The following is an 18,802-nucleotide window of genomic DNA, read 5'->3' as shown; positions in this document are numbered from 1 at the left end:
CAATGTAAAATCAGCTAGCTATGGTATATGCTGGGCTGGGGGAGAGACCCAAGTATTTTTCATCTACTAAGAAGGAAAACATAATTACTATATTACTTCAAAGCTCAGGCTAAAATAATGTACTTTTATTTTAATAAACTGATCTGAAAGAAATATCTGCATAAAATAAAAAATGCTTCTGTTCCGAACAACAGTCTTAAGTTACCTTCCTATATCCTACAGTTCTATGATGGTGCAATTTATAAATACAGCACAAAAGGACTATAATTTTGCTTAGATTTTGTTGCAAGCATTGTAAGACTTGTGAATGTGGAAGTCTTTACAGCACCCAGGTAACATGAATAGACACAAATAGCATGAAGCCATAGCAAAATGTTTGTTCTCTCTAGCTCCAAGAGGAACAATCCTGCTAAAGGTTACATATGGAAAGGAAGATGAGACATATGGTCCTATTCAGGCCATAGCTGTGCTAAAAGTAGCAAAGATCAGGTGATGAAAAGACTGTATTTCAATAATGGACAGCAATTACTAGTCAGAGCTGAAAATAGACTAGATATGTTTTAATTATATAATGTCAAGTTTCAAGTTTATGATTACCACCATCAAACAAGCAATGACAACGCTGGAAAGTAGGAAACAGAAAATTGTATCTTTTTTTTCTTACTTTCCTTCTGAAAAATGTCTACATACTGAAGAATGGTAGAACATGTTATTTTAAACCAATTCAGGACAATTTCATTTTTTCACTCTTGCATCGGCTTGGTGTTTTCCTATTTAATTATTTCATTCTCAACTGGCAGTTCTGCATTCTTTGCAATGTGAAAGTTGACAGGCATTTATGGATCCCATGCTTAGAACTGAAATAATATAGATCACAAATTTATATAATCCTGAGAATTTACAAAATGACCGGAGTTTGTAGAAAAATGGATACTTGAGTGAACCCATTTTCCTTCCAAATTCACAGGCCTCCGGTCTTCATAAAATCATTTAACCTTTTTAATGTAACCTAAGCAAAACATCCATTTCTGTCTTTGTGGTTACGAATTCTATAAGCTAGTTGTGCATTATGTGAAGAACCAAAACATGTCTAAAATTGAAATAGGCTGAAGGGAATTCATCCTATTTTGCACTAGTTTTAGTTTTACATAGATGAAAAGGCACAAGTAATTTAGGGAGTAGGGTGAACATGTGGACATTTTCCAAATTAAGACAAAAGACTTCACTCCATTGAAGATTTTACTGAATTTAAGTAGTTATTTTTACACTAAAATGTTTAAGATCAGCTTGAACATATTTCTGCTGGATTTTAAAAGTATTCAAATATTGAAGTTTTTCCCAACTGAAGTGGAGATTCCAAATTAATTCTCCAACTGAAATCCTGGACTATAATACGACCTTGGGACTAAATGATTATGTAAGAGCACTTAACATGGATTGTAACCTTTTAATTATGTAAGAGACAGAATCAAGCAGCAAATTGAATAACCAGCATGCAACATTTTCCCAGACTATAAGTCATCAAATTCTAAGAAGGATAACATGAGATGACTTCCAAATGCAGAGCCTGTATTTTCCAGGCTCATCAAGTCTTCAAGCCAAACCCAGTCCTAAACTAAGCAAGTTCAGCTGCGGTGACACAGTTTCCATTTACACTAAATTTATACATTAGAGGAAGCAACTGGGTCTATCAAGGATAAACCTGCAATAAAATAGTCTTTCAGCAGAACAGGACTTATTTTCTGGGAAACAACCGTCAATAAATAGTTAAGCTCCAATATCACACCTATACTCAGACAGGAAAGCAAGGCTGGAAATGACCTCTAAGATCTGTCACAACCTTGTCTATCACACTAAACAGCTGGTTTCCTTCAGGCAGCTTTCTTACCCTCCAGTCATTTCTAGCTATTAATGAGTACTGGTTGTAAAAGCTTAATGCTTCCCTGGATAGCAGCAAAGGGTCATGAGAAAGATATTGCAGACACATATACTTTCTAATGCTGCAATTTAGTTCAGCTCTTAAAAGTAATAAAACACAATACTTCTACATGCAAAGCAGTAACAAACGAATGCTGGCTGTATCAACCTCCTACAGTTTCATGTGAAGTGTTAATACCACTTTATAAGGCTTTGGTAAAACCACTCTTGGAATACTGCATCCAGTTTTGGTCGCCACAATGTAAGAAAGATATTGAGACTCTAGAAAGAGTGTATAGAAGAGCAACAATGATTATTGGTTAGGGGACTGTAGGCTAAAACATATAAAATAATGGTTGCTGGAATTGGGTATGTCTAAATCAATGGAAAAAAGGACTAGGGGTGACATGAGAGCAGTGTTCCAATATCAAAGGGGTTGCCACAAAGAAGAGGGAGTCAACCAAAGCACCTGAAGACAGGACAAGAAGCAATGGATGGAAACTAATCAAGAAGAGAAGCAACCTAGAACTAAGTAGAAATTTCCTAATGGTGCAAGCAATCAACCAATGGAACAACTTGCCTCCAGAAGTTGTGGATGCTCCAACACTGTAAGTTTTTAAGAAGAGATTCATTTGTCTGAATGGTAGAGGGTGTTCTGTCTGAGTAAGGAATTGGAGTAGGAGATTTTCAAGGTCCCTTCCAGCTCTTTTATTCTGTTCTGCTTCAGTTTAAAAGTCAGTAGTCATAACTTTCTGCTAAATTTTTCCAGAATTTTAAGAAAAGTTCTCATATATATTCCCTTACAATTAACCTGCAAGAAAAGTGTTAAACTTGAAAGCTTAACTTTCAAACATCAATCCAGTCATGCTTCCTCTTGCTGGTTGGGCAATTCATAGTCCAGCTGGCAACCTTAATTTATAGCTGAAACTAAGACAGATAATTATTCACTCAATATAAACAAGTGAAGCAGATTAAACTGTGAATGGCAGGCAAAGCATGCCAACAGAATACAGAAATAAACTACAGGATCTATATGGAAAATCACTAGGTATCACCAGCATTAAGTGCAATAACTTATTAGTTTTATATATCACAATTTCCAAAAACTTTATCACTACAGTTATTTGAGTGCCTGTGTATTGATTCAATTATTGAGATTGAGAAAATAAAAAATTCTTCAAATATTCAAATTGCTCTATGTTATCACTGTTCTAGAAAGTATTATGAATAGAATGCTGGTGACCTTTTACCACTGCACCATCGAGTATTTTAACTTATTGCACCTGTGTATGGCTTGCCAACTGCACAGTGGCAGATAGGACAGCTCTCCAGAGGGTTAACATCATTGCCCAGAGGATCATTGGTTGCCCTCTCCCCTCTTTGGAAGAGCTTTATAGCTCCCGCTGCCTTAAGAAAGTTCAAAATATTCTCAAAGATCCATCTCATCCTGGGCACCTTCTCTTTGTACTATTACCATCTAGCACGATACAGAAACAAGGACAAATAGGCTGAAAAACAGCTTCTATCCCAGGGCAGTAACTATATTGAATTCTACTGTATAGTGCAATATTAATGCAACATCGGGTTTTCAATTCAATTGTATAGAATGTGAAGGATGTGTGTTTGTGTTTTATTTTTATAGTTATAATGTACACTGAAGATGGCATTTAATTTCGTTGTTCAAAGTTCAATGACAATAAACTAAACTAAACATTAAATTTAAGTAAATTGTAGAGTATGAAATCATTTTTATCCTTATTCTTCAATCATTCCTACGAAAGCATCCATTTTGTTTTGCTTTTGTCTAGGCACAATGCAGCTCTACACTACTAGTAGAAATACTTACTTCAAAGGCCTTTAGTAAGTTTTCAAAAAAAGAAAAAAGAATGATTAAATTCTCTTACTTTCAAATCAGTCACTGTTGGGATTTTCTCTTCCAGAAAAAGCTCCCCAAGTTTTTCATCACTGTTTGCAACACATTCGATCAGTTCCTGGCGGCGATCTGAGGACTCTGCTCTGAACTCAGGAGGGATATCATCATATTTAACAATCTGGCTGCAGAAACAGGAAAAATGGAAAGTTCATCAATATTCAGCTTCAACTGTACGATCTGGTGTTTTGGACAGCTGGCTTGAAAAGATTTATGGTCCCTAGCAGCACACATACTGATAAGTTTTAATTTTCATCTTCATTTAATTTTTCCAGTTTAGGAAACCCCAGAACTATGAATGTGATTTTGTAAATTATCAACTATTCAAATCTACAGCTATACAGCCTTTGGTGATTTTATCTAAAGGAAATTAATAGGAAGCTTTAGATCTGCAAACTAATTTCTGCCTGCTCCAGCTGCTCGGCTCTTCTGATTTCCTGCCGCTTTTTTGTTAGCCAGTAAAAAGAAATCATTACTGAGTACCCAAATCCAGGATTTAATCAGTAAGACATCACAGATCTTAAAGCCAATGTGGATGCAATGCACCAAACTATTATAATTAAGACATCTAGAACATGAGATAATCTGCCTTTTCCTCCAATTTCTCACTTTTCCAAAGATAAATGGATTAAGGTTTAGATTAAAAAGCATCAAACTACATAATGAGCCATGACTAGGTCCACATCCCTCTTGTGAAAATGAAGAATCAGGAATTATTTGTTTTTGCTAAACAAGGTTTACTGCATTGTTGAGATTTTTAATATTAATTTTGATTTGTTTAAAACTAGCCAGTTAATCAGTTAGCATGAACAATGTAACAAGGTAACCAAAATATTTTAACTCTTCTTTCCCAATAGAAAAAGAAATGGGGAAGCACATAACTATGTCTGAAAGTTGAGTCATTGCAACTTGATTTTTTCCCCTTATTTGAGACTTTCTGCTGCTCATCCAAGCAGCTTCACCAATCAGAACAAATTAGTTAGGCAGAGATCCATTAAAATGCACCAACTCCTCCCACCCCAACCTCAGGGGTTTCCTTCCCAAAGTAACTTGTTCTGATTGATGAAACTGCTTGGATAAGCTGCGAAAAACAACTCAAACTAATAAGAAAAATAAGTCCAATTGCCATGACTCAATCTTCAGACAACTTTATCCTGGATGACTGAGACTCTTCACTGACACATATCCATTAGCTTTTCTATAGAGTCAGACGAGGAGGTGGTGGAGGGAGAGCCTGGGTCAGCTTTGGAGCCTTTGGAAGGTTCTGGTAAGGAAACAGCATCAGAGACACAGGGGAGCCTTCCATCTTCCCCAGGTGGAGAGGAAGCTGTCTTCGGGGCCTGAGCTGAGTGAGGGGGAGGAACAAATGGGGCCCATCCCAGATGCACGTATGCACAGAGAGGAAAGGAGAGGAGCAAAGGAAAACAGTAGGCCAACTATCAGGGAGAGGCAGACACAGACAATAGCTAGCCCCTCCCTGGCTGGGAAACAAATAGGAAGGGGTTGGGAGTGGCCGGTTGTCACAGACAATCATTCGTTTCTAGTCTACAGTAAGCAATTCGGATTTCTTGGCTAAACCCAGGTTTGTTGGGACTACTTACATTTGATTTTTTTGCTTATCCAAGTGAATAAAAGACTGTTACTGTCCTGTTATAAAAAGGGGCTTGTTTTACTCACAAGTAAATGTCTTATCACTACTTGCGAAGGCCGGGTCAGAACAAATACAAACACAGAGCTTGCTAACAGACTTTCTAACAGACTTCAAAATCTGATTAAGACAAGACTCCTTCTTTGTATTGGTAACCCATGGAAGGTTCCAATGCAACCTCCTGTGTTGGTTAAAATCAACATCAGAAATTTCCAATGAGAGGTGGGCTGGAGGAAGGATAGCTAGATTCAATATAACAGAAGAGTTTGTTGTAATCACCAGAATGGCAAGCTTCAAATTCTATCTTAAGCTATAAACCCCAATCACAATAGAAATCACTATATATGGATTCTTGCTTAGGCAAAGCCAACAAATTACATTAGAACTCAACACAGTGTGAACCCAGGTTGAGAGATAAGTTAAGAGATAAGAAATATTATTGCTGTTCTATTCCTAGCTTGTCTTTCCTGAATAATCAAAATTACTGAAGTTTACTTCTAGAAGTAAAACTCTACCTCAGGGACATGAAACATATTTGCATTAGGAAATTTTAGCACCTTACCCAAAGTCACCATCGAAGTATATAGCCTTTTCTTCAATTAAATCAATAACTCCTCTGAGTTGCCCTTCCAGTCCCATGGGAATCTGAATAAAAGCAGCATTCTGCTTTAGCTTGGATCTGTAAAAATTAAAAACATATACAATTTCTATACTTCTCCTATTTGAAGTCCATTGAGCCTAGAAGAATGATTGTGGATTTCTGTAAAAATTATAAAGTTGAAGATGAAAACAGTAGAGACAATCTCTGACTTCATCTTCATGACTTGTTCTCTAGCTTTTGACTGCAGCTGAGCATTCTCTTTGGTACAAATTCTGCATATTTGGCATGAATTAAGAATCTGAGATATACCATCTAGGAAGAGATGTGCACAAATAATAGGCTTTTATTTTAAAACAAACAAGATATATTTACATTCTTCAATGTAAATATCTGCAAAATTCTTGACTGATAGAACATTCTAAATGTTTACATATTTTATTCAGAAAAACATAATCACCTGTTAGTGGAATTGTAAGAGTCAGATATGCAAACATTACTATTACTATTAAATTTGTACAGTGCCCAATTCTCAACAAGTTTCAAACAATGCAACCATCACAGGTCAAATCACGGATGAGAAATTTAGGATGTTTTCATTATGATTTTATGGCATTTATATCAGGTGATCATCAGCAATCTTATTTTACGCAGCCTTGGCAAAACTAGAGAAACTGTATATTTATATTCATAGACAAGTTACGGTCTCAGAGACACAATTTTGTCCAGTTGACTTCATAAAAGGAACACATTACTGCATTTAGTGATCATTAATTCAGAAAGATTATCTTATTTACAAGATTTAGACAGTGAAATTAAGCAGCTGACTTTAAGGGTCTTTTCATATTTTATAGTGAAATTATTTGTATAGAATAATGAGGAAATCATTCCTGTATCAACTTACAATAGCCTTGATACAAATGGCAGTGATATTTAATCATTTTATCTACTAGAGTTTTGAGAAGGCAACTCACAAGTCAGATGACAGGTAGGTGGGATGCATTTAAATTTAGAAGTTCCTACCTTAATTGTTGTATGGCTCTGTTTGGATTTGAGCCCGTGCGATCCAATTTATTGATAAAGGTCAAGAACGGAACATTGTATCGCTTCATTTGTTTGTTGACTGTCATTGTCTGGCACTGAACCCCTCCAACAGCACACAACACGAGAATGGCCCCATCAAGAACTCTCAGTGACCTTTCCACTTCAATTGTGAAATCAACATGCCCTATAAATGAAATAATTGTCTATAAAAGTTTTAAGATTCACTGCTGTTACTGAATTCACACATTTCCCAATTCTTATGGTTTTCAGAAATGGCAAGCAACAAATTCAACATTTAATTAAGCATGTCCAAAAAACTTACATAAAACCATACTCTATAGAGAGATTTTAATCTCTCAACTGGCTGAGAAACTCGAACACTATTGGCTAACTGACAAAACCATCAATCAAATGCAAAGACAGCTTTTCTTGGAATAGATTATATCCTGCAATAGATTATATCCAGGAATAGATTATATCCTGCAATTTAACACTGATAGAGAATATTTGTAGTACAGGATGGAAATGAGGTCCTTGGCTTTCTGAACTTGGTTGTTTTTTTGCAGATGTTTCATTTTACCAGACAAGTAACATCATCAGCCCTAGCAACTAAGACAGCACCAAGTACCCCTCACCTTCAAATCTGCCTATCCCAGTTCCTCAATGGATGAACATAAAAATACCAAACCAAGTCTAACCACCTGGATGGTTATGCAACCAACCATAATAGATTTCTATAGGAAGTATTGTGTGCATGCTACCAATTAATTCTGATATCTAATTTTCAACGTATTAAGTGCCTTAGTGCTGGTGGGAAAGGGGAGCACAGATACATTGAATAAAACAGAGAATGACCTAAATCTAAATTCATAGTTGTATGCCAGCATATGCTCATTCATATTCACTAAAGTTAAGAAGAATGCATTCAAAATCCCTTTCACAAATATCTTACAATTACTCCAAACTGATGCGCTTTAAACATAAGAATGAATTTATTAGACTTCTATCCCACCTTGCATTTGAGAGTTCAAGAAAACATATATAGTATTTTCTCCTCTTGTTTTTTCCCATAATAATTTTGCGGGTAGGTTAGACCGAGAGTGTCTGACTGGCCCTAAGTCACCCAGTGAACTCTGGGTCTACGAATGGACTAGAACCTGGCCCTGTCTGTTCCTAAACAATACCTTAATCATTACAATACATTGTCTAGACCAACGATCACAACTGGTGGTTTATAAGAAAATTTTGGCGGTCTGAGGAAAATTGCATTTTTTATATTGCACTAAATACTATTTATCTTTTTAAAAAATTCATATTAGTAGTCCCTGGGATTTAAAATTATGAATTTAGTGGTCCCTGAGGTCTGAAAGGTTGGTGACCCCTAGTCTAGATCACAACTCTTAAATTCTCAGCCAGTAGTTTGGAGGACATCAGATTGGGAAAGGTTGCTGAATAACATGATGGCCATATAAGTCTATCACAATCAGGCTCTCTGTGACTGATGAGCCAGGCAATACAAAAATGAAATGAACATGGCTAATTGAAATTACACTTTATATATTTAGAAGAATTCTGCTTAAAAACAAGACTAGTGTGAAGTTTCATGTTGCCAATTATTTGCTAATCAGTTGAAAAAAAAGATCACAAACTAGATCTGCAAGTTATCAAATAGGTATTCTTTTTTTACAGCAAATAGAAATGAAACATGTGGAAAACTAAATATGGTATGCAAGGACAACGCTACCTGGGGTATCAATTATGTTAATATTTGTATCTTTCCACATGGTGTATGTAGCAGCAGACTGAATAGTGATTCCTCGTTGTCGTTCCAATTCCATGGAATCCATCACCGCACCAACTCCATCTTTCCCTTTTACCTAAGAGGAAAGAAAACAAATCAATATGTGCACTTCTGTTCTTTTATATAGAATAAAGCTGTTGAAAATCACTTAATTTAGCCCTACTTCAATTTTCCAGATCAAAAACTAATAAATACAAGAGAAAGGAAGGGAGGGAGGGAAGGAGTATATATATTTTAAAAAATCACAAAAGGCAATTGTTTTTAAATGATTTTTTTAAAATGTCGTAAACTAATGAATAATTCACGTCTGATTTTCAGCTAACAAGAAAATGTGGTGCAATGATTATTATATCAGCTTTGATACACCCCAAAATACTTTATGTCAAATGGGGAATAAGCCAATTCAGCCTAAGACTTTTATACATTTATTCATAATGGCCAGATTATTAATAAGGAATGGAAGTATAACTCAGGCCACATAAGATTTTATAGACTAAATTGGACTTGTAAGTAAACAGGTCATTAGTGTAACTATTTCTAGACAACCTGGATAGTCTTGCCTGAAGTTCAGGTCTCCTTCAAAAAAAAAAACATTTTTTTCCTACAAAGTCAATCTTTTCAGCTCATTCTTGAATTTGGATATAAACTTCAATTTAAACGAAACAAGAATACCCAGACACAAATAATGCACTTCATTCTCATATTTTCAGATAGTACTAATTTTTCTATATTATTATAAAACATATTCACTCTTTCAGATTTTAGAATTTTTGCCTTTGTCACTGAATTCAAAGCTTTATGTGGGTCCAATTGACATATGAAAGGATTCTATGTGAACAACAGGATCAAAATTTGATGCCCATTTTATTTATTTCATAAGCAGCCACCCAAAATGTAATCTGCAAATCACCTCTACATTCGGTGAGCAGCCTCTCCCAATATTGTCTGTTCTCCATGTTGAACTGCTTCATTTCAACAGCAACTTGAAAAAACAGCAATTTTCTAAAATAAAATACAGTATGTGTTGAAGTGCTGCTACACTTCTATGAAATTATCAGGCATGATATTCCGCTCTGAAAAAAAAATTGGGGCCGGCCAAAAGAGACCCCCCGCCGCACGCCTGGGGAGCGCCCACTGCTTTCCCTCGCCAGGGCCGGGCGATGGCGTGTTGTACGGAGGCTGGTCTGTGGCTGGCCCAGCTCCCTTTTCCTGCCGCTCAGCGGCCTCCGCTCGCACCGCCCGGGCCCCGCTCAGGTATCCGGCTGGGGCTGTCAGGAGTTGCTACCGCCGGCGCAGCTCCACGCGGCTCCAGTCCCGCGTTGCCTCGGGAAGGGAAAGGCAAAACCAGGAGCCGCTGCTCCCGTTGCAAAGCGCCGCCGCGGCTCTTCCTTTTTGCCTTTCCCTTCCTGAGGCAACGCGGGACTGGAGCCGCGCGGAGCCGCGCCAGCAACTCCTGACTCGGGGCCTCCGAGGGGAGGGGAAGGAGGAGAAGAAGGGGTGGGGGGAAAGGGGGGGGGGCGATTCCCAAAACAATCGGAATTCCGATTTTAATCGGAAGAATATCATGCCTGAATTATGATCTGGGACTTTTGAAAGAAAAAAATTGAATTTGTACTTTTTTTATCCATTTTCTTATAAAGGTACCACCGACACTTTAGTTTTAGCTGATGGACAAACAAGCTGATAATCTTCTATAAAGTTACCTGGTTAAAAATATGAACTTATGATTTATTCAGCTATGGCAAATCACCTACTGAAATAGTACAGCACCCCAATATCATATTAATGCTGTCTCCATGTTTGTCACTTGATAAGAAATCATGAATTTAATGTTTGGTTTCTGCTAGATTTAACAACATCCCATGCAGCTTCTCTTCTCTCAAATTCCACTTCTGATTCATATGTCCAAAGAAAAATTTCTCCAGCACTCTAGAGACCCACACAGGTGCTTTCTGAAGCAAGCATCAAAGTTCATAAACAATGTTTTTCACACATAGGTTTCATTTTCACCCAGGAATTTCAGAAGATGGAGCCATGAATATTGACTATAGCCAAAGGGACAGAGACTCTTGGATGTTGCTCTGGATAGCATGATACTATATCCCTGTAATGATTCCTATAGGCAACCATGCTTGGAAAGATTAGTGTTTAAAATCTTCTCCATTTAAGACTATAGCTCTGACTCAATTGATAGACCCTCAGAGCTTTAGATATTATTCATAACCCACCTTTATTAATTTGTTATATTTTTAACAAAATAGAGTCAACCATTGCCTTCAAAATTCCTATCTGTTCTGTTTATTTTATGCCCTCTGCATGTATGTTATCTTAAATTTACAGGAACAGTATTCCCGAAAGTTGACAATAAAACAGAAACCATGAAATAACAACGACAACAATAATATAATGCCAATCCTCCCCATTGGTACCAATATATTCATAAATACCTCATGCATTTCTGCTATCTTTCCTGTGTAAAATAGAATACGTTCAGTTAATGTAGTCTTTCCTGAATCAATATGCGCAGAAATGCCTATGTTCCGAATTTTTTCATTGGGAAAAATTCCTGAAGAACACCATCTGCAGCTGTATAGCATCAGCTAAGAAAAAAAAAGCATGAAGTGTAACAATAATGTAATATATATTAAATACATAATAGGATTCATATACATTTTCAATGTAATAGCCTATTCAGTGGTTCTGGTATGATAGCTCCCACCCTTACAATGAATATTAGTTTCATTGGGGTTAGGGTTGGGCAAGAAATCAATATACTATCATTCATTCATTCATTCATTCAATCAATCAATTTCTATAGCTGTCCATCTGAGTCAATGATTCTGAATGGCTTACAATTCAAAAAATATATATAATTAAAAATAGTAAAAATATTTTAAAACACAAAAAACATCCATATTAAATATATATTGGGACAAGATACTTAGCCTGTTAGCAATGCATCCAGGAATTATTTTTAATAATCATAATTAATTATCAAGTAAAAGTTTATACATTTTATAAACATTTAACATTTTTTCATTGAAAATGAAAATAAATTTAAAATCTGCATTTTAGTGAGACAGATGAGATTGCTGAATTTAACAAATAATAAAAGCCTAGAAAGCAAATTATAAAAGATTTCCCATAATGAAAGCTTTTATGGAATTGTGACTTACTTATCAGATTCATCTAATAATGTATTATGTACCCTGAGTAAAAAAAGATTAATAGTATAAGAAAAATTCCTGCTGAGCAGCATTTGTTGTTAAGAAAATATTGCTACTGGAAAAAGAAAAATTCAAAATTTAAACCTCTTAATTACAAATATGCTTCCATATTAATTTTGGACAGAAAAAAATAGAGAGATTAAAGTTGATTTTAACAATCTGAATATATCATTTCAACCATTTCAGGCAATACTGTAACAACCGTTCCTTACAAATCAAATACACTGTGAGGCAAGAACGATATGTTGCAACAATAAACAAAAGCCAACAAATGTTAGCAAATAACTGTAAAGTAAAATTGAAGTTGCAAGTTCAAAGTTGCACAGTCCATTGAAAAAAGATTAATATCATAATTTAAGACTTCAGATAAGATGAATTTTAGAAGGTGAAATGGTTAAAACATTCATTCAAACAAAGTTGCCAATTCATTGGTTAGTTTGGAACAATTCTTGCTAAAGAACTGGAGGGGAATCCTTTAATAATGTGCTAGTTAGGCCTTCTACAGTTGTACATTGTTCTATTCCTATTTTTTCTCGTTTTAACTACTCAATTAGGCAGTATGTATATCTCTTATACAACAATGTTACTGACATGTTTGAATACTTTTAAATAATATATCAGGGTGGCATATTCTTTATACTAATTTTTATTAATGGTTATCAAATGCTGGCTACCTTTTCTAGAATAACTTACCTTCAGATACTCAAACTGCCTCTTCCTTAATTAAGCTTTCAAAGAAAGCATTTAAGGGATGAGATGGAAGACTATGATACTATGATCTATTTTTGTAGGGACAGGATTTTATTATATTTTAACTGTTCTTTTGTACCAGCTGTATAAGCCAGTGAGAAACTCCTTGATTAGAATGGCTTATCAAATATAGTAAATATATAATTTTGAATGGCAACTGTAAGAAATGATCATTAGCATTAACTACAATTTTGGGCTTCAGCAACCAATTATATTTTCTATAGTGCATTTAGCCATGTAGGAATTAATGCCATATTTCATATTCTCATACTATTTACTTCATTTGGCACAAACAAATGCCAGTTTAAATGCCAGAAGAGTTACAAAATCTATAAAAGAATATGTTTCTCAATATTTGTACGTACTCTTAATGTTCATAATAAAAAAACCCATTTTCTTGAAGGCTCCTAAAATGATAGAACTTAGCCATAATTTGCTCAGTTATCTTTCCAAAGTTTATCCTAACAGGATACCATCATGAGTTTTTAGCATTCTGAATTTGCACAACTGTTGCCTGGACTTCATAGGATGTGGAATAATTAAATACACTGCTCAAAAAAATAAAGGGAATACAAAAAATAAGACATCCTAGATCTGAATGAATGAAATATTCTTATTAAATACTTTGTTCATTACATAGTTGAATGTGCTGACAACAAAATCACACAAAAATTATCAATGGAAATCAAATTTAGCAACCCACTGAGGTCTGGATTTGGAGTTACACTCAAAATTAAAGTGGAAAAAAAAAACTACAGGCTGATGCAACTTTGATGAAATGTCCTTAAAACAAGTCAAAATGAGCCTCTGTAGTGGGTGTGGCCTCCACGTGCCTGTATGACCTCCCTACAACGCTTGGGCATGCTCCTGATGAGGTGGCGGATGGTCTCCTGAGGGATCTCCTCCCACACTTGGACTAAAGCATCCCCCAACTCCCGGACAGTTTGTGGTGCAACATGGCATTGGTGGATGAAGCGAGACATGATGTCCCAGATGTGCTCAATTGGATTCAGGTCTGGGGAACGGGCAGGCCAGTCCATAGCATCAATGCCTTCGTCTTGCAGGAACTGCTGACACACTCCAGCCACATGAGGTCTAGCATTGTCTTGCATTATGAGGAACCCAGGGCCAACCGCACCAGCATATGGTCTCACAAGGGGTCTGAGGATCCCATCTCGGTACCTAACGGCAGTCAGGCTACCTCTGGCGAGCACATGGAGGGCTGTGCGGTCCCTTAAAGAAATGCCACCCCACACCATTACTGACCCACTGCCAAACCGGTCATACTAGAGGATGTTGCAGGTAGCAGAATGTTCTCCACAGCGTCTCCAGACCCTGTCACGTCTGTCACATGTGCTCAGTGTGAACCTGCTTTCATCTGTGAAGAGCTCCGGGCGCCAGTGGTGAATTTGCCAATCTCTGGAAAATGCCAAACGTCCTGCATGGTGTTGGGCTGGAAGCACAACCCCCACCTGTGGATGTCAGGCCCTCATACCACCCTCATGGAGTCTGTTTCTGACCGTTTGAGCAGCCACATGCACATTTGTGGCCTGCTGAAGGTCATTTTGAAGGGCTCTGGCAGTGCTCCTCCTGTCCCTCCTTGCACAAAGGCGGAGGTAGCGGTCCTGATGCTGGGTTGTTGCCCTCCTAGGGCCTCCTCCACGTCTCCTGATGTACTGGCCTGTCTCCTGGTAGCGCCTCCATGCTCTGGACACTACGCTGACAGACACAGCAAACCTTCTTGCCACAGCTCGCATTGATGTGCCATCCTGGATGAGCTGCACTACCTGAGCCACTTGTGTAGGTTATAGACTCCGTCTCATGCTACCACTAGAGTGAAAGCACCGCCAGCATTCAAAAGTGACCAAACCATCAGCCAGAAAGCATAGGGACTGAGAAGTGGTCTGTGGTCACCACCTGCAGAACCACTCCTTTACTGGGGATGTCTTGCTAACTGCCTATGCTTTCTACCTGTTGTCTATTCCATTTGCACAACAGTATGTGAAATTGATTGTCAATCAGTGTTGCTACCTAAGTGGACAGTTTGATTTCACGGAAGTGTGATTGACTTGGAGTTACATTGTGTTGTTTAAGTGTTCCCTTTATTTTTTTGAGCAGTGTATAACTTGCATTTCCATTCAGAATCGATAACTATCTTTTCCGAAAGAAACAAATTAGCTTTAACTTCTTTAAGATTACCTAAAGTTTGCTCGAACTTAAAATCTTTCCAATCAACTCACAGGATGCCTTGAAAGCAGATCACTCTCACACATTTTAATCCCTTCCAAATACAGGTGAAAAAGATTTAATATCAATCCAAACTGACCCACTTTGTTCTCCAATAACCCATCTCATTTCAAGAGGCGTACAGCAAGCTGAGCATTACCGTAAGTTTTCAGCTGTCGGGTTTTTAACCTATCGAATAGCTTCCCCGTAACAAAGAGATTCTGCATTTAATGACAAATCAAGCTTCCCCGCGGAGCCTTTTGAACAACCCCCGCCAAACCAGGCGCAGAAATGTAGACACCGCTTCCCACTCAACCTGCAGCATAGCTGGGGCTGCTCTGACCCCACGGAAGCTCCCTGGTCCTACCTGTTGCCGAGGCAACGCCAAACCTAAGAGTCGCCGACACCTCAACATCGTGAAAGCGCCGCTACCTCCGCTTCCAAAAGTCACGCCGGGCACGGCTCTTACAACTCCATTTCCGGTTTGAGCCGAGTAAATACTTCCGGAGCATGGGAGCGGACCATAGAGTCACCTCCCCATCCCGGAAGCCAGCTTCTACAGCGCCCCCAAACACCTGGGAGGAAAGAAGCGCTTCGCTTCGAAAGAGCTAATTAGAATCAGAATCAGATTAAAACTGGAAAGGACCTTGGAGGTCTACTAGTCCAGCCCCCTGGTCAAGCAAGAGAAACTATACCATTTCAGACAAGTGGCTGTCCAGTATCTTCTTTAAAAAACCCAGTGATCATCCGCGGCTTACAGCCACAATTGATCCCAAAATTTCCACTGCCAAGCAAGACAATTAAGTGAGTCTTGCCCCACCCCACAATCCTTCCTGCCCAGGCCAGCCCCCAAGTGAATCACTGCAGTTGCCAAGCCAGCCACACAGTTATTAAATGAATTTGGCTTCCGCATTGACCCCATCTGTCAGGGGGTGGCCAAAGGAAGATTGTATGACCCCAGGACACTGCAACAGTCACAAATACATGCCATGTGCCAGGTGTTTGAATTTTGATCAGGTAACCATGGCGCAACAATCACAAGTGTGAAAAATGGTCATAAGTCACCTTTTTCAGTGTCGCTGTAACTGACAGATGTCACTAAATCAGAGATGTCACTAAACGAATGGTTGAGGACCATATCTCTACTGAACTAAAACACAATTTCTAAAGGTGAGGCTGATCATTTCTGCTTTCCCCAGACAGCAGGTTTGCATGGAAGAAAAGGCCATTTGTGATCTTGGATGCGCTTCTAAAATGGACAGCATGAGGCTGATTTTATTGTTTTAATCCCAAAATCTATTTTCAGTATCCAGGGAATCCTACCTGACAGATGCATCGGTCAAGTTGAGGATGCTTCCTTACACCCCACCCTTACTAGACATCCTCTCAATGTTACTTATGCCCTAGTAGTTTTGGCTGGTCTATAAACAAGCTGAGCAGGGGCAGACCTGATTAGACTCTGATTAAAGATACCTCCAAGTTAAACATACCTCAGGGTTAAAGCCAGGGGTGGGATTCAAATGTTTAACAACCAATTCTGTGGGCGTGGCTTAGGTGGTGGGCGTGCCTTGATGGTCATGTGACTGGGTGGACATGGCTTGGTGGTCATGTTATTGGCTGGGTGCGGCCAACTCAATATCACTCACATCGAGGCACGCATCTCCTCGCCTGGCCTCTCATGACTGTGGGGATGCTGCAACAGTCGTAAGTGTGAAAAATGGATATAAGTCACTTTTTTCAGTGCCATTGTAACTTGGAATGGTCACTCCACACAAGCAAAGTACCAGCAAAGGAGGGGGAAAAAACTCCAGAGAAGTTCCTGAGACAGCAAGTCTAGCCCTGCCAAGAATGTAATAAGGGTTAACGGAGAGGCAGTTTCTGTAAGCAACACCAGAATGTTTCCTTCCTGCCTTCCTTACAGGATTAGGCCAGTAATTTCTTCTAACAACTGGTTCTCTGACCTGCTTAGAATGTTAACAACCGGTTCTTGCCAATAGGTGCAAACTGGTAGAATCCCATCCCTGGTTAAAGCCGTTTGGAAAATCACATTTAAGATGAATGGCAAGTATAGGTAGTCCTCAACTTACGACCACAATTGAGCCCAAAATTTAGGTTAAGTGAGAAATTTGTTAAGTGAGTTTTGCACCATTTTATGACTTTTCTTACCTCATTTGTTAAGTGAACCCTGAAGTTGTTAAATCAATAATACGGTTGTTAAGTGAATCTGGTTTCCTCATTGACTTGTCAGAAGGTCACAAAAGGCAATCACATGACTCTGAGACACTGCAACCGTCATAAATGTGAGTCAGTTGTCAAGCATCTCAATGTAAATCACATGACCGTGGGGATGCCACAATGGTTGTGTGAAAAACGGTCATAAGTCATAAGTCACTTTTTTCAGTGATGATGTAACTTCAAATGGTCACTAAATGAACTGTTGTACGTCAAAGACTACCTGTATGTATAAAAAGAAGTGAGTCTTGGAAAAAAGGTGATGGGAAATTATACCACTGCTAGGAAAACTACTAGATCCACAAAGTCACAGGAACTGAATTTGACTTGAGTCAGTCCTTATTTATATATCAAATCACTACTACAACTCCAAGGATCTTGTTTTATCTATCCAATAACCATATGCATGTGATGAAAGTTAAAAATGGGTGATTTGCCCACTTTAGTCATCCAGGTGCATACACTGCAAATGAGTCAGCCACACTGTATTCAGAAAAGAGGATTAACTCAGCAATCGTGTTTGATGATGGATTAAGTTCATGTTAAATTTTAATGAAATTTTCCAAAGACTTCCCATCAATGACTCCATTACAAAATGAATCATGAGAATATACTGTATCGAACTAAGAAGAATTCTAATTTTATTCCAAGGTAGATTTTTCTTCTTTACAATGACAAAGGCACAATGTGATTTAGAGCCACATAGATGTAGACTATGTTGTATCTGTTGACTTCAAAATGAAGAAAGGGTTATATTTTGAGTTTGTTCATATTTGAATTTTTTTTTAACTCAGAGAGAGCAGTGTAGCTAGGCAACAGGAGCCAAATATTTTTTTTCAGGCAGAGAATCATCAGCCACACCAGTCTATGTTTGGAACTTCTAAACTGAGAAAGTGGAATGCCACCAGCACACATAACTGATAGGCCTTTTGAGCATCTTTCATATTTAACTGCTGCCAAAGACACAGAAATGTATCTAAAACTTTTGCCAACAGTTTACTCCCTGCTATATATTGAAATATTTCACAAGTCAGGCAATTTTAAACATTTTTTCCCAAATGACCATACAAATATCTGGCAAGCATACTATTCAGCTAATTGCTTAAAAGAAACTTGTAAAATGAATTGCTACTTTTCTTACTGAGAACCACAAGTTACTGAGTTCCATAGTAACAGCAGGAAAGTATGAAATAAGTGGCAATCTCACTCTGTCTATTGCAATTCTTGGTTTGACCCCAGGATATAAAGTAGTCCTTTATAATTGAGCCCAAAATTTCTGTTGCTAAGAGAAATGTTTGTTAAGTGAGTTTTGCTCCATTTTACTACCGTTTTTGCCACAGTTGTTAAGTGAATCAGTGCAGTTGTTAAGTTAATAATCCGGTTGTTAAATGAATCTGGCTTCCCCACTGACTTTGAAGATCGCAGAAGG

The 18,802-nt window shown here is 37.9% G+C and overlaps 1 protein-coding gene across 1 annotated transcript in view; it reads right to left on the bottom strand.

Annotated features, from left to right (window-relative positions):
* GFM1 (G elongation factor mitochondrial 1) overlaps positions 1–15,645 on the bottom strand; it is a 45,823-nt gene extending 30,178 nt beyond the window's left edge. The window contains exons 1-6 of the mRNA XM_026665646.2: positions 15,509–15,645; positions 11,386–11,538; positions 8,882–9,014; positions 7,117–7,321; positions 6,058–6,174; positions 3,822–3,972 (exon numbers count right to left, since the gene is read on the bottom strand). Coding sequence (XP_026521431.2) covers positions 3,822–3,972; positions 6,058–6,174; positions 7,117–7,321; positions 8,882–9,014; positions 11,386–11,538; positions 15,509–15,556 — 807 coding nt within the window. The 5' untranslated portion in view covers positions 15,557–15,645. The remainder of the gene's footprint in view (positions 1–3,821; positions 3,973–6,057; positions 6,175–7,116; positions 7,322–8,881; positions 9,015–11,385; positions 11,539–15,508) is intronic.
* Positions 15,646–18,802: the final 3,157 nt, after the last annotated feature.

The sequence above is a fragment of the Notechis scutatus genome, chromosome 4 (genome assembly GCF_049901735.1).
Source record: "Notechis scutatus isolate UNSWTSFEM ecotype Mainland chromosome 4, rNotScu1.2, whole genome shotgun sequence".
Lineage (NCBI taxonomy): Eukaryota > Metazoa > Chordata > Lepidosauria > Squamata > Elapidae > Notechis > Notechis scutatus.
Note: the sequence above shows the minus strand (reverse complement) of the source record. Positions and strands in the feature narration are given on the sequence as shown.